The 15,341-nt window shown below is 39.5% G+C and overlaps 1 protein-coding gene across 1 annotated transcript in view; it reads right to left on the bottom strand.

The window, feature by feature from the left end:
• Nucleotides 1-15,341, bottom strand: part of PDHX (pyruvate dehydrogenase complex component X) — a 43,360-nt gene that overhangs the window by 26,967 nt on the left and 1,052 nt on the right. Inside the window, exons 2-3 of the mRNA XM_082762411.1 lie at nucleotides 9,227-9,310; nucleotides 5,224-5,324 (exon numbers count right to left, since the gene is read on the bottom strand). Of these exons, the coding sequence (XP_082618537.1) occupies nucleotides 5,224-5,324; nucleotides 9,227-9,310 (185 nt within the window). The remainder of the gene's footprint in view (nucleotides 1-5,223; nucleotides 5,325-9,226; nucleotides 9,311-15,341) is intronic.

The raw sequence follows: 15,341 nt of genomic DNA, 5'->3' as shown, positions 1-15,341 counted from the left end.
AAGGGCGACGAAGCTGGTGAGGGGCCTGGAGAACAAGTCCTACGAGGAGCGGCTGAGGGAGCTGGGCTTGTTCAGCCTGGAGAAGAGGAGGCTCAGGGGCGACCTTATCGCTCTCTATAGGTACCTCAAGGGAGGCTGTAGCGAGGTGGGGGTTGGCCTGTTCTCCCACGTGCCTGGTGACAGGACGAGGGGGAATGGGTTTAAGTTGAGCCAGGGGAGTTTTAGGCTAGATGTTAGGAAGAACTTCTTCACTGAAAGGGTTGTGAGGCACTGGAACAGGCTGCCCAGGGAAGTGGTGGAGTCACCATCCCTGGAAGTCTTCAAAAGACGTTTAGACGTAGAGCTTAGGGATATGGTTTAGTGGAGGGCTGTTAGCGTTAGGTTGGAGGTTGGACTCGATGACCTTGAGGTCTCTTCCAACCTATAAAATTCTGTGATTCTGTGGGATTTGCTACTCCACCTGGATCCCTACAAGTCCATGGGTCCGGATGGGATTCATCCCCGGGTGCTGAAAGAGCTGGCGGATGTCATCGCGGAACCTCTTTGAATTATTTTTCAACGATCCTGGGAATTTGGAGAGGTCCCGGTAGACTGGAAGCTGGCAAATGTTGTGCCAATTTTCAAGAAGGGTCAGAAAGAAGACCCTAGCAATTACAGGCCTGTCAGTCTCACGTCAGTGCCTGGTAAAATCATGGAGAAGTTGGTTCTCAGACTTATTGAGGCGCACCTGGGGGACAAAGCAGTCATTGGTCCCAGCCAGCATGGGTTTGTGAAGGGTAGATGCTGCCTAACTAACCTGATTTCCTTTTATGATAAGATCACCCGTATGGTGGACCAAGGGAAACCAGCTGATGTGATTTTTTTGGACTTCAGCAAGGCTTTTGACACGGTTTCCCATAGGATCCTACTGGACAAAATGTCCACCATACAGCTAAATAAAAACATCATACGATGGGTGAGCAATTGGCTAACGGGCAGGGCCCAAAGGGTTATGGTAAATGGGGCTGTGTCAGGCTGGCGGGAGGTCACCAGTGGGGTCCCTCAAGGCTCCATTTTAGGGCCGGTACTTTTCAATATTTTTATAAACGATCTGGATGTAGGAATAGAGGGTATTTTGAGCAAGTTTGCTGATGACACCAAACTTGGAGGAGTTGTGGACTCAAATGAGGGCGTAAAGGCCTTACAGAGGGATCTGGACAGGTTGGAGAGCTGGGCGATCACCAACCGCATGAAGTTCAATAAGAGCAAGTGCCGGGTCCTGCACCTGGGACGGGGAAACCCTGGCTGCATGTACAGACTGGGCGATGAGACGCTGGAGAGCAGCCTAGAAGAGAGGGATCTGGGGGTCGTGGTAGACAGCAAGTTGAATATGAGCCAGCAGTGTGCCCTGGCAGCCAGGAGGGCCAACCGTGTCCTGGGGTGCATCAAGCACGGCATCGCTAGTAGGTCAAGGGAGGTGATTGTCCCGCTCTACTCTGCGCTGGTGCGGCCTCACCTCGAGTACTGTGTGCAGTTCTGGGCACCACAGTATAAAAAGGACATGAAACTGTTGGAAAGTGTCCAAAGGAGGGCTACAAAGATGGTGAAAGGCCTGGAGGGGAAGACGTACGAAGAACGGCTGAGGTCACTGGGCCTGTTCAGCCTGGAGAAGAGGAGGCTGAGGGGGGACCTCATCACAGTCTACAACTTCCTCGTAAGGGGGTGTCGAGAGGCAGGAGACCTTTTCTCCATTAACACTAGTGACAGGACCCGCGGGAACGGGGTTAAGCTGAGGCAGGGGAAATTTAGGCTGGACGTCAGGAGGGGGTTCTTCACAGAGAGGGTGGTTGCACACTGGAACAGGCTCCCCAGGGAAGTGGTCACTGCACCGAGCCTGTCTGAATTTAAGAAGAGATTGGACTGTGCACTTAGGCACATGGTCTGAACTTTTGGGTAGACCTGTGCGGTGTCAAGAGTTGGACTTGATGATCCTTAAGGGTCCCTTCCAACTGAGGATATTCTATGATTCTATGATCAGTTTCATCCTATACTTTTCAGGAGACTGGAATCAAGTTTAATATCTATTCTCTATTACAATATTTAAGCCCATCATTTCCAGATTCCAAAATGGAGTATTAACCCATTAAAAGTTTATTTGGCATAATAATCTGTTCATGCTACTCCAATAAAGCTGCCTCTCTTCCCTTAATCTGAAAGACATTACAGCTATTATCCCCCTTGAGACATCTCCTTCTCAGACTCAGCTTCCAGTGTATGATTGTTATTGGATGATGTGAAATGTCTTGGCTAAGGTTGAATGCCATTGCTAGAGAATCTAACTGTTGCCACTGCTGAATGTTGCTAGAGTCTGGTTTTGATTGATATAAAAAGGCACCACAACAGCAAAATATACATAAGGAAATTTTGGAATCTGGGATGGTTTTGGAATGCAGGGAACAGGAAAAACCCAGTTTCTGAAATACTAATGCTATCTGTAGTCATCATGAACCACTTTTAAAGATGCTTGCAAGTGAGCACTGGAGTCTATCCTATCCTTTACACCTCTTGGGCAAGCATACTTTAAAAATTTTAACACAGAGAATCCCCATGCCTCCTCTTCACATAATCTCACAAAGCAGTATCTGTAAATGCAGAATAGATACTTCCTATTAAAGAAAAAAAATGAAGAGGTTGCACAATAATTTTCAGAAGCATTCAAAACTGAAGACGAAAGAATTAAAAATAGTGAAAGCATTACTCATCTACCAGTTACGAAAATAACAATATGAAGACCAAAAAAAAAAAATCCCCATGCTTTCAGAAGTGTCTACTGTGCAATTTTGTTCTGGAATACCAGAATGGATTCTCCGAAAATTACTAGATGTGTTGATATGCAGTTGAATGCAACAGCAAGAGTTTTATCAAGGTGCTACCAAAAAAAAAAAAAAAAAAAAAAAAAAAGGATCTGGGGAAAATAACTATTTAGCAATGTAAATTACAAGAAGGAAAAGGTTTACAAACTTACTATTTATATAAACAACTGATCAAAATGCAAGTTTTTTTGTAGAAAATGCAACGCTAATAATAATTTCTTATAAACCCTGACAAGCTTAACTTGCAGCTGCATTCCATCCTAGATCACTTCTCCTCCTAAAACACCTCCCACCTATTTTGATGCGTTCACTTTTGTAAAGAATGCTCATACAAAAAAGGAAGATGCTAAACGGACCATCACTTCTCAAATTCTCCCATGAAGGCAAGTACTCGCCCCTTTTTGCAAAGAGTAGCTACGCAAATACATTCTGCTACAACTGCATTTTCGTACAACAGCAAGAGGCAATGTAACATACCAACCCAACTAGCTTTTGTAATAGCAGCACAAACAAGTCTCACTGTGGGCAGGGTAGAATTTTGTCTTGCACGCTGTTGGCTCTAGGAACTAGTTGTAGCTACACCCTTTCTGTAATTTTCTAAGTAGCTAGATTACAACTAGTAGCAGTATGCCTATATAGCTCCACAACCCCATCTCTTGATTAGATATTCCCTAAATGAGACCTCCCTGACCAAATTACGTTTTATCTACTATCAAAATTTGTCATCAGCAGCGTTCTCTTTCAGAGCGCAATCCCAGTTCTCATCAATTGTAGGGCAGTTAACAGAGTAACACTGTTTAGCTGACACCAAGCATATGGAAAGGTTATCTCCTGCCACGTTAATTAAGCTATTGTTTCAGAGCAGGAGCCATCTTTCACAGACCTAGTCTTAGAAAATGGCATTGGAGAGAACTACTGCAATCGTTATTTTTCATCTTCAGGACAGTACCTAAGAATATTGGTCTTACACTTTGTATGATTTTAAGAAATTGATAGAAAAGGAAGGATGATACTGTGATTAAGCCACTGAACTCAAACTTCAAGTCCCTGTCTATACTTGAGTCTTTGCTTTTACCTCACTGAAGCAGCACAAGATCTCTGGTCTTTAGATGCCTACTTGCAAAACAAAAACATTAAAAAAAAAAAAAAAAACAGGAAAAATATTCATATGCCATTGGCATTGAAAATCCAAGGTCAGTCCTAAATCTGTTTCAAAGAAGGAGAATTATTTATTCCTGTAGTAACACTGTTCTTTAATTCAAGCAGTTTATTCCCTTAGTGTGGGTGCAATCAAATACTTGGATTTTTTGATTTTGCAGTCAAAGCAAATCTATGTTGCTAAGCTCAAGCAACCAAGATCCTTCCCAATCACAGCCAACTCTTAAGTAACTCTGCTCAGCACCCTTCCTCTGGAAATTTATCTTCAGTGGCAACAGGTAACCAAAACTGTTTATAGGAACCCAAATAACATCAAAATGCCACTCATCTTCTTGCATTTTACTTCTCCATCTCTACATGTTTGTTCACTCCCTTCTTTCCCAACACCACCACTTTGAACTAGATGTTTCTATAAAGGGTTTCATTATCTATTGCACATACATGACAAAACAATTTCTCCAAAGTTCTTATTCAAAACTCTTCAAATTCACTGTTAACGTTTAGTTATTGTGAATGGAGGGGAAAAACATCTACTATACTCCCACCAGCATGAAAATGAGAGAGTTTTGAAATCTTCAAGTAGTAAGCAGTTTGGGAAAGAAACGCATAAGAAACGGAAAAGGGAGAAAAATTGTGGTCCTCTCAAACAAACCACATGGTTGGATTCTTTTGAGCGTAAGGAATGAAGCCTATAATTTCTCCATGGTATCCATTTAGAATGAAGTAGAGACTAGACTATAAGCACCATGCAAATGATGCTTATAAAACAACGTGTGGTTTGCAAGAAAGAGTATGTTACAACTTTATTAATAATTTCACACAAAGGAACAACAGAAGATCGCTACCGTATTGTTGGTTAAAGCACCACCCAAAACTACATATTCCAAGTGACTGTCACTTTTTTCTCTGAGAAAGAGAAAAACTGCAATATTTCATAGGTGTGACTCATAAGGAACAAAAGATAAATTAATACAACTCAGTTGGACTAACTGAAAATCTCTCTCTAAATATGTCCAGAAATTACAAATACGAGTGGTTTGGTATACATACTGATATAAATAGAGCAATTATTTCTCACTGGGAATGCAAATAAGTACATTATACTAAGAGCTGAGCAGACTGAAAGCTATCTGTCTAAACTAGTTTTTGAGGCATTATGCTAAACAACAGTCTCAAGAGAGATTGTAACATCCTACTCAGACAGAATCCCTACCAGTATTTTTGCCAATATGCCATCATCACTCGATTCCATGGTAACCACCGCTTTGTCTGTTTCAATTTCACACAGTGCATCTCCAGCATTCACTGTTTCACCTGCAAAATATAACAGAACTTAAGAATACTTAGACTAAACTTTCTTTCAGAACTATTTAACCATGGCAGACAGACACATAAACATACAATAAAGGCACTTTACATCCTTCAATACATTCTACAGCTAGCAGATTCCCCATCATGGTTTATCATGATATATTGTATCTTTCAATTCCAAATATGAACACTAACATTCAGAGACAGAAACTGCAGCAGCAGAACATTAACATATTCATTAAATTCCAAATAGCATTGTTTATAGTAAGCTTTCCAAAAGGAAGTACATACACACACAAAATTAAATTTATTTGCACGAGACCATCAATCAGTAGCACTGGCACAAATATAATCCCCAGCCTTCCATTTTCATTGCTAGCCATAAGCCTAAGATGTTTAAACCAGTAATTATTAAGATTGGTCTTAGTCAGCAATATATGTAACTAAGTATTACAGTTCCCTAGTTTGTACCTATACTATCAAAGATTTTCAGTTAGAAATCTAGGAACTTGAATCCTTTTGGCAAGCTTATCTGCAGGCTTGCTTCCTCAATCTCATACAATCAAAAGAGGTCTAATAGAAATGCTTTTACTTTGTGAAATAAAAATATGCGCAAATATTAGAATCTGCTTTTGCAACATTACAGAAATCCAAGTAGAATAATTTTGAAGTCTACCCTTCCCCTGCTTTTCAAGTATACCTATAACTGCGGGCACATGATAAAATTACAATGGGTCTGGAATCCTTCAACACACCAATACTGACCAGATGGCCTACATTAAAACTGAAATTACCCTGAAGAACTTTGAGGTAGTTGAATGCTTTGGTCTCCAACAAAATATTATACTTCTCCTTATAAAGCACTGAAAAATGGGGTCAATATGTGCAAGTCTAACATGTACAGACGTTAATATCTCCCCAGTACCAGAACTGCTGCAACAATATTATCTAAGCACTTAATTCTTTCTGCTACTGATTCTTAAGCATCAGAAAGAAAAAAAAGTTGTGCAGGTTACAACCTGTATTTTGGTATATGATACACTTAAAATTTTATTATTGAATTACTGCCTGTTTCAGAACTACCTCAATTAGAAGGGAAAATAAAGCATTATATGATTCTCGCGATCTCTGCAGTAACAAGCAATAGCAGCATTCAAAGCTCAACCAATTACATAGTTTTAGAAGTCGTAAAAATTCCTATTGAGGAACTTGGCAAGGGAGGTCACAAAGTAGTACCTGATTATTTAATTTAATAGTCTAATTGCCGCACCGCACTTTGCGATAACTAGTGCATAAACAGTCTACACAGGAAACTAAATTCCCAGGCTTTATATCTGTGGCTTAATCCCATTGGATCATTAATTCAAGTGGCCTATATCTCATTAAATCATTAGGTAAGTACTTCATAGATGTTAAGAAACCAAACTGTTGGGCAAATTGTGCAATCTACAAAGCTAACATAGGTAAACAGAAAGGTGCTTAATTCCATCTTAGTCTCTTCTCCCAGCCTGTAATCAATCTGTAAATGTTCTGTACCTTTAAAAAGAAATCTTACTATTGGAGGCTGCTTAGCACTAACTCTAACAGTGCAAGCTAGGCAAAATAAATTTCATGTGTTTGTCCCGTACAATGCATCTTGGAACTTATATACATGGGGCTGTTCACAGAACGGTGAGAATTCCCTTACACAGGGAAGACAAGAGAAGGAGTCTTCAGGGAAATAGCCAAACCACTTTTCCATCACTGTTTGTTTTGTTTTCCCTTCCCTAGTCCCAGTATATACTGCAGCCAAGAAGTGGTCAAAAATTTGGAAGAAAACTGTTCATATGCAATTTCAAGAACAATTTATAGCAGCCTTCAAAATTTCACGGGTTTCAATATCTCAGTGCTATAGAAAGGATCATAGTTATTTTCAGTAGACTGCAAAATTTGTGATCACTCCTAAATAGCGCCCACTTTGATGTCAGTTACAAATCAGCTTTCCCAGCAGAGATGTCTGGAATGAACAGCTTTGCAAAATGTGTGTTTTTATGCTTTCTAATGAGAAAGCAGTGTTTCCAATGGAAGTTGCCTGAATGGTACTCTGAGATTATATATAATGCACTTGAAAAAACTTTTTATATCCCCCCCCCCCTTTTTTTTTTTTTTTTTTAAATTTAAGTGAGTAATTTCTTATAGCTAAACTGAATGATTAGTATTCCTGCTGAAGCTGAGTTTCCTTCTAGGAAATCATATCCAACTGGCATTCAGTAGCCTGCGTCCTCCGTTCAATTACTTGCAGACAAGTATCCAAATCACAAGATACAAAGTGCATTCCTTGGTACTCTTTGCAAATCAAATCAAAGTTGACTGAGCATAGAGACTGAACTCCCTGGAGGTGATGTCTCACAAGAAGACCAAGTTGCACTGCACTAGGAAACTGCTAGCACTGCTGCTTGGTCTGTTTCCTGCACACGATAACAAGAGGGTTTTAGTCTCCAGGGCTGTTAATCTATCATCTTTCATCAACATTAAATTCATACATAATAAATACAAGTTTTTAGAAACACAGTTTTAAGTGAAGGACTTTATTACCCACAGGAATCAATATAAAACTGCATTAACAATGAGAGATCAAGACTAAAGCTGTCAATTAAATTCAACATTTTTCCTTCTGCTGTACCGATATCATCTGCCCATCCTGTGAAACTGTAAAATGAAAACACTTGATACTTAAACAAAGAGCAGAAAAATGATCAAGTAGTATTCTACTGACCCCTGCTGGTTATAGTGGAAAATAACACTTCATATGCAATCACCAGCTTTCTTCTGTCAATTGCTTGGCAATATTTATTTTCTTGGATATTAGATTATCAGACATTCATATTCACTTTTTAAATTTTATTATGTTTACTTTCCAGACTTCCAGAGGGGGAAAAAAGAAGTTCGCTGGCACTTCTGTGACCATAGTTAATTCCTAACAAAGCAATATCATATACTTAGATTTGGCCTTGCTTTGAAATGGCACACATAACAATGAATATCCTGAAATAGCTTCTCAAACTCCAACCATCAATTAAGAATTAATTTCAATTTAGTTAAAGTACTTTTATTTTCCTTTTGCATTTTGTTTGAAACGTAGCGGGAAGAAAAATCACTGTATAGTGGTTACATCCTTGGACCATTTTATGAGGAAAACTGATTCATCCATGTTTTATGGACAAACTATCATATTCTTCCTCGTAAATTCTTCAGAAATTCTTACCAGAAGCAAAACATCGTGTCCATTACTAGAGGATCTATGAGCTATACTGTTGCCATCTGTCTACCTCCCAAACTGTATTCAAAACAGATACAAGTAAAGTACTCCAGTAATACAGCAATGGAGGATGTACGAACACTTTAAAGGCTAGCAGAAAGAAATAAATTACTTATATAGTCAGAACACTCAAAACTGATGTTTTGGTCAAATGGTGCCTGTTGAAGAGATGTGCTTTACTCCAAATGTGTCCGCTTCTTCCGTAAAACCAAAAATGTCTGAGGACAGAATCTCTACAGCAACCTAAAACTTCACAGTGCATCCTATACGAATGGACAACTGGCACCTGGAATCCAAAACTACAAAGTCCAATTCTAATATTACACTGGAGAAGGAGAAGGGGTAGGAAGAGAATAAAGTTTTTCCTGACGGAACTGGGTCTACTGATTTTTTTCCCACTTAAATACGATCTATATGAAGACAAAACGTACACTCAGCTTAGTTATCTAGCTACTCCCACATAATTTAACATAAGTCAAGTACTTTTCAGTTGTTAGTATTTTGCTTCAAAATACTAAGGTACAACCTGAAAGACCAATCTTATTCTTATGGAATATATAGCTGAAGAATTACAACTGTGGTCCTAAGGGGAAAAAAAAAGTCTCACCTTCCTTTTTTAACCATTTCACAATGTTTCCTTCTTCCATTGTAGGAGAAAGGGCAGGCATGAGAACCTTAATTGCAGGCGTACCTGTAAAACAATAATATTATTATTTAGACTAGATACTTTTCCAATTATTTTCTCAGTAAATTGCTTAACTCAAATGCAACTAGAAGTGAATGAATCTGAAGAACAATTATTGAACAAAATATTCACTACGATGATGCTCTTTCTTTAGAATGTACATACAAGCACGTACTGTAAATGCACTCCCAAGAGCACCAAGGGAAGCAAAGCACAAAGCACTGAATCTGTCTGTGCTTTAAATATAAAATATAAAGCTTTATAAAATATAAAGCTTTAAATAAATTGAACCCTGTCTTAAATATAAATACAACATGGACACTTTAGATCTGATGAAGACGACTTCAGATGCTCATGCTGCTTCAGCTTTGAAACAGTTAGTTTTTAAGGGAAACTTTTCCTAGGACTAAGACTTAGCGCATTATTAAAAATAGACACTAGTATTTCAAGTAGCTCTCAGTTCAGCTTGACCTACTGAACAATGCTTTGGTGGATGGAAGTGAAGCACAGTTATAAGACTTTTGTCCAACAGAAATGTAAACAGAAAAAAAATTTACAGCTTGCTTAGAGCTCAAACTATGCGGGTGTTACCAATGAAAATGCAACAACAAAATATAAATATCACTAGAAGAATATAATCAGCTATGATGAAGCTGTAAATTTTCTTCCTCATATAAATGTCACAAAATTCAAAAGCTGAGCCACCAACAGCCTCTGCTTCTTGCATACCAGAGGCAGAGGTACTAAGCCAAACTGGGTTTCCTTTTTTTTGTGTGTGTGTGTTTCTACATGTGGCCCTACACATGCTTAGTTCTGCCCCATCAGAGCTTCTCTTAGCAAAACCTTGGCTGAAACACCATGCCATAGCCTCTCCTTCCCTCCAGGACACACAGACAAATAAAATGAGTCTCAAAGACAAGTGAGCAGGGAAGGGAGTCCAAGCGTAAGACTTGTCAGATATAAGCAAACCCAAAGGAAAGAAAAACCCCAGGCACAGCAGTGTGCATGCACACCAATCTCAATCCTTAAGAGAGGCCAAAACTGCTGCAGTCACAAGAAACTGGATGAGAGGTATTGGTAAGTTACCCGTTGGTGTACCCTGATGGGCTATAAAGGACTGGATACTTCATCCAGAAATGCCTCAGTGGTATTCACCAGCATTTGTCTCTCTAGTTCTGCAGTCTGATTACAAACATATGAGCACTGTGCCTACAAAGCACCTCCTGTTCTATCTCAGAGTGCTTCTCTGTCCTCAGATTTCTAGCCACGGGCACGTGTGTTAGGACAGAGTGGGGTGGAAATGCACAGAACACAGCTACCCAAATGTCAGAATCATCTCCGACTCTTAACCAAAGGTGAGTGACTTCAACTTAATTGTGACCCCTGCCTTAATGCTGAACTGGAATACTAAGAGCATGCCAAGGCAAAGCATGTAATCCCATTCCCTGAAGTTCAGAGTCCTGGATTCTGAGACCAGAAGTTTCATCAATTTTCTCAAAATCTACCACAAACACCGTGTGTTCCTTCTCCTCTCCACTGCAGGCTTTGGAATTTTTTCCAGATGACAGATTAAAGCATATCTTTTAAATTAATAAAGCCCCCCTGACCCCAGTACTCCAGACAATGATGAGCTGCCTACCGCACTGATAAACTGTTCCAGCATTTATTTATCCTTTTTCCTAGGAAACCGTATCTACTTTGCAGTCTGAAATTGCCCAACCCAAATTTCAGTGATTGGATCTTATGTCTGATAAAACAACTTGAAACATTTCTCATTCCAGAGATCTTCCGTGAGCGTCTCTATAGAGGGACCAGGTAAATCCTCAGCCCTTTCCTTCCCGTGACAAGCCAAACACAAAGATCTGCAGGGTGCCACCACGTATTTAAGCAATAAAGACCCCAGCCTCACCACACCACATACGTGTACTCAGCACAGGCAGCCAGCAGCTCGCTGCCACGTGCCAGCCAGCTGGACCTTCCCAGGGCACCCGAACACAGCGGGAGAAGCAGCCCTGCACAGCACCCAGCTGCGTGACACCCACGTGGGACTGCGAGCCCAGGGCTCTTGCCCAGCACGCCACCTCCTGCCCTCTGATCCTGGTGCCACGGGGGCACGCAGACGCCCAGCCGGTGACACCGGAGATACCCTGCTGACCTTCTGCGGAGAGCGACGAGGCCAAACTAGTACAGCTCTTTAGGCTCTATTTTGGAAGAGCAGTTTTCCAGTGCCTGGTCAATTTTTAAAGCTCTTCTTGAATTATTTTTAATTGGAATTTGTATCGAGTTAAAGCACAGAAACAGACAAATAGGAAGAACACTGCACATAACGGCAAACATCAATTCTGCTTCATACTCCCCTTTTCTCTGTACCCTGTCAGCAGCATTAAGGTTTATCAACAATAGGAAGCAGCAGCACATTTCTCCCAGTTCCTGTATTGCTTAGAACAGGAACAGCTTTACACACTTAGGAGTGACCCCATTTTTTTCCCATTGTCCAGAATAAAACAGGCAATGAAATAAAATCAGAGGTTTCAGCTAAAAGGCCAGAATGAAAACACTTCCCATCCTTACTTCCAAGTCCGAAGAGTTACCATGGTTTAGATCTCAGAGAAGACAAAGATAAAAGGAAAACTTCAATTAACACACAATGTTTTAAGGGATTTAAAAGCATCCACCTCTGTTCTGTAATTAATTAATGTTAATATATCCAATAAATCTGCCCTTGCCTGTCTCACTGTTACAGGATTATGAAAGAATTAAATTATTAAACTTGTAAAAGGTATTAAAACATAAATATTTCAGAGGTTATGTAGAGTTATAGACGTGGCATGGTTTTTCCATTATTGCTGGACACAATGCATTTTTAAAATGCAAAATTGAAATAATGTATTGAAATATCTAACAACCTCCGCAGCCATTAATGACCTCACCATTTTAGGAGGCACAGAGAGCAGAGAGTGAGCTATCTATTCCCCAAAGTCCCCAGGACATCAAAACAATCAGGGTCACGCTCCCCAAAACTCTTGAACTGTGGATACGAGCCCAGCGTATACATGGTTCATGTTTCCAGCAGACTGCATGAAGAAATACACATTTCTTTCAGCTGCCTATTCCCAGGGTATTTTTCCTTTTCCAACTCAGCCCAAGAAATTGTTCTGTTCTTTCTGTGATACTGAAACACTTGTCAGAGTTGCATTATTCATTACTGTAGTCCTTAGAAATGCATCCAGACAATGTTCTGGGTAGCACTGCTGGTCTTCATCTGAACTTCCTCCAAGAATTTTTTTTTTTTTTTTAAGTTTCTTTTTGCAAGCTCTCATCTTGGGCTAATACACATGAAAATGATCTACAATGTATATTACTCTGTGAATTCTTCTCTGTGCTCATGTACCACATCATGGTTTGTTTATGATTTTTTTTTCCTAACACTCCAAGTTAAAGCATGAGTTTATTTTTCTTTATGCTATGTACATTCATAGAAATACATTTATAGGTAACAGCAAGTAGAAAATACATTACTTGAAAATTTACACTATGTAAATAAATGCTTTCCATTTCATTTGTCTAAATTGATGAGTCAACTTTGATGATCAAATACAACAACAACAAAAATTACTTTGAAGTCACACCCCACAAAAATCTAGGACTACCTAGAAATTGGCCATACTTCACTGAAAAAAAATAATGAAAGCATTCCACATTTCTAATGAGAAAAATATGTTTTTAAAACACAGTGTGTCATAGTTTTTGTTTTAGTAAAGAGTTACTTGACCCATTCCCCACAATATGCTCCATACCATGGAATAAACCCAAAACTGAGCAACAAATCTGGGGTACTGTAACATTTTCCCTTTCCTGTTATGAGCAGCTACAACAAACCATACAGTCCCTTCTGGTCCTTTGAGCAAATTAAAAGACAAGATGCAGCAGCAAACTTATATGAAGTACTGGAAAAGTAAACCAGAGACAAAAGAGGAGAAAGAATCCAAAAATCAAGGCATGCATTAAAATGCGTCCTCTGAAAATGACGAACCGTTGGGCCTCATTGCAATAATGGAAAACACAAGCGAGGAGCAGCATTCAAACTGACTGCGCGAGGTGTATGACCCTGCCTTTAACAGTCACAAAGAAAGAAAAATTCTACCACCATGGCTCTGCAAAAATATTTAGGAACTGTACGAACAAAACCTAGGATTGTGAAAACTAATCCTATGCTCCACTTTCTTTGAAGATGGACTCCAACTTGCAGGGCCCATACTACTACTTGGAATGTAGCTGACCTTTTACTTCAAAACACAATACTATATTTAGTATTCTGGGTATGAAATAGACACAGAGTGATGTGGGGATTCCAGGCTGGAAAAGAAACATCTGGCTGTAAAATTCTGTGCATTGTCGTTCAAGACTTAAGATATATTGCAAAACAACTATTGATGTTTTCTTTTGGACTGTTGAGATGTTTTCTTTAGACCGTTCACCTGAAAGTTCAGCATACTGTTTAAATGACAAAATAATTTGCATATGGAAATATTTTGATCACCAAATGCATTCAAACCAAAAGAGTTATATAGACACATCACAGGTCAAAACTTAAAAGGAAAATACGAGTTTATTTGTAGTTGCCAAGTGTTGGCTTTTGAAGATTTTCCGTATCTTCCTACATGGACGTTGCATGAATTTTAATATCCATCTTATTGTCTAGGGTAATTTGTGGCCTTGGCCAGCCTGATGTAGTGGGTGACATCCCTGTCCATGGCAGGGGGGTTGGAGTTGGATGACTTTTAAGATCCCTTCCAACCTGAGCCTTTCTATGACTCTATGAAAAGGAATCATTGTATTCACATAGAGAATTGCACTGTACCATAAAAGCAGCCTTTATAAGCGCTCTAAAAGTAAATATTGTTGCTCTTTCATTGCATGTAAACATGCAATGAAAAAAAGTTCTGGCAATTCACACAATCCCATAAAGATGGGGCTCACTCAGTTAACAGAATGTAGAGCTACAACCACGTGAAAATTCTCAATTCCCAGTCTCCATCCACTAATTTGACTGCTATCAATTTGAAGTGTTATCATTTAGCATCTATCTGACTCGAAAAAATGAAGGAAGACCTAAAAAACTACAACAGAAAACCTTCACATAAATTGGAGCTACTATTTTAAAGATAAGCCCCTATGTAGCCAAGGGCATTTTTCTTGGTGATACATTCTAATAATTATGTCAAACATGGGCATGAGATTTCTGCCTCCTCCTCCTCCCCTCCTTGAAGAGATTTAATGCATCTTTACACTGTGTATTTAGTGAACTAAAGAGCAGACCAGTAGACCTCTGTAATAGGCTATTAGCCACAGTCTGAGAATATTGGTGATGATGAATTTTGTAGTTAAACATATCCAATATAACTTTGGTTCATTGCCTTGTTTGACCTCCTTTGACATGGAAACAGTTACAGCTTTGTCAAAACAAACAAAATGATTTAATGCGCCCCGCTGGTGAGCTCTTTCACAACTTCCTAAGTAATACTCCTGAGTGACAACAGATTTAAAAGATTTACTCCAACCTGACATCAACGATAGGATTAAGGAATACTAAAAAAATAAGACAAGAAAAGGTTGACAGACCTCTAATATTTTTAGAGGTTCATTCTATTTTTCTTTCTATGAAGAAAGTACATCAGTGCTCTGGCCTTACACCAAGTCTACTGTGCAGCTCCACAGAGTTACTAGAGTGTCAATTACCTGTCCAAATATAAGTAATGTATACTAATTTGCCACTGTTTTGAAGCAGATCTAAACATTGGTAGTTCAGCTAATGTAATTAAAGACATTGGAAAGCCTACGCATAGGCACTGCTGGAACTTCACACTTTTCAGCTTATGGAGATGCACAGTGTGACCTAAGAGATAACAGAGGGTTGAACCAACAGCAGAAGTTATCCAGTTTTTGCTCCCACCACCCCTTTGTTTTTCCCTCCTTGACCCCCCTATATTCCACAAGTTGCACATCCTTCACATTCCACAGGCAGGATGCAGATCGT

This window comes from Aythya marila, assembly GCF_965140915.1.
Source record: "Aythya marila genome assembly, chromosome: 5".
NCBI classification, from domain to species: Eukaryota; Metazoa; Chordata; class Aves; order Anseriformes; family Anatidae; genus Aythya; species Aythya marila.
The sequence above is the reverse complement of the archived record's forward strand: the minus strand, read 5'-3'. Positions and strand labels throughout refer to the sequence as shown.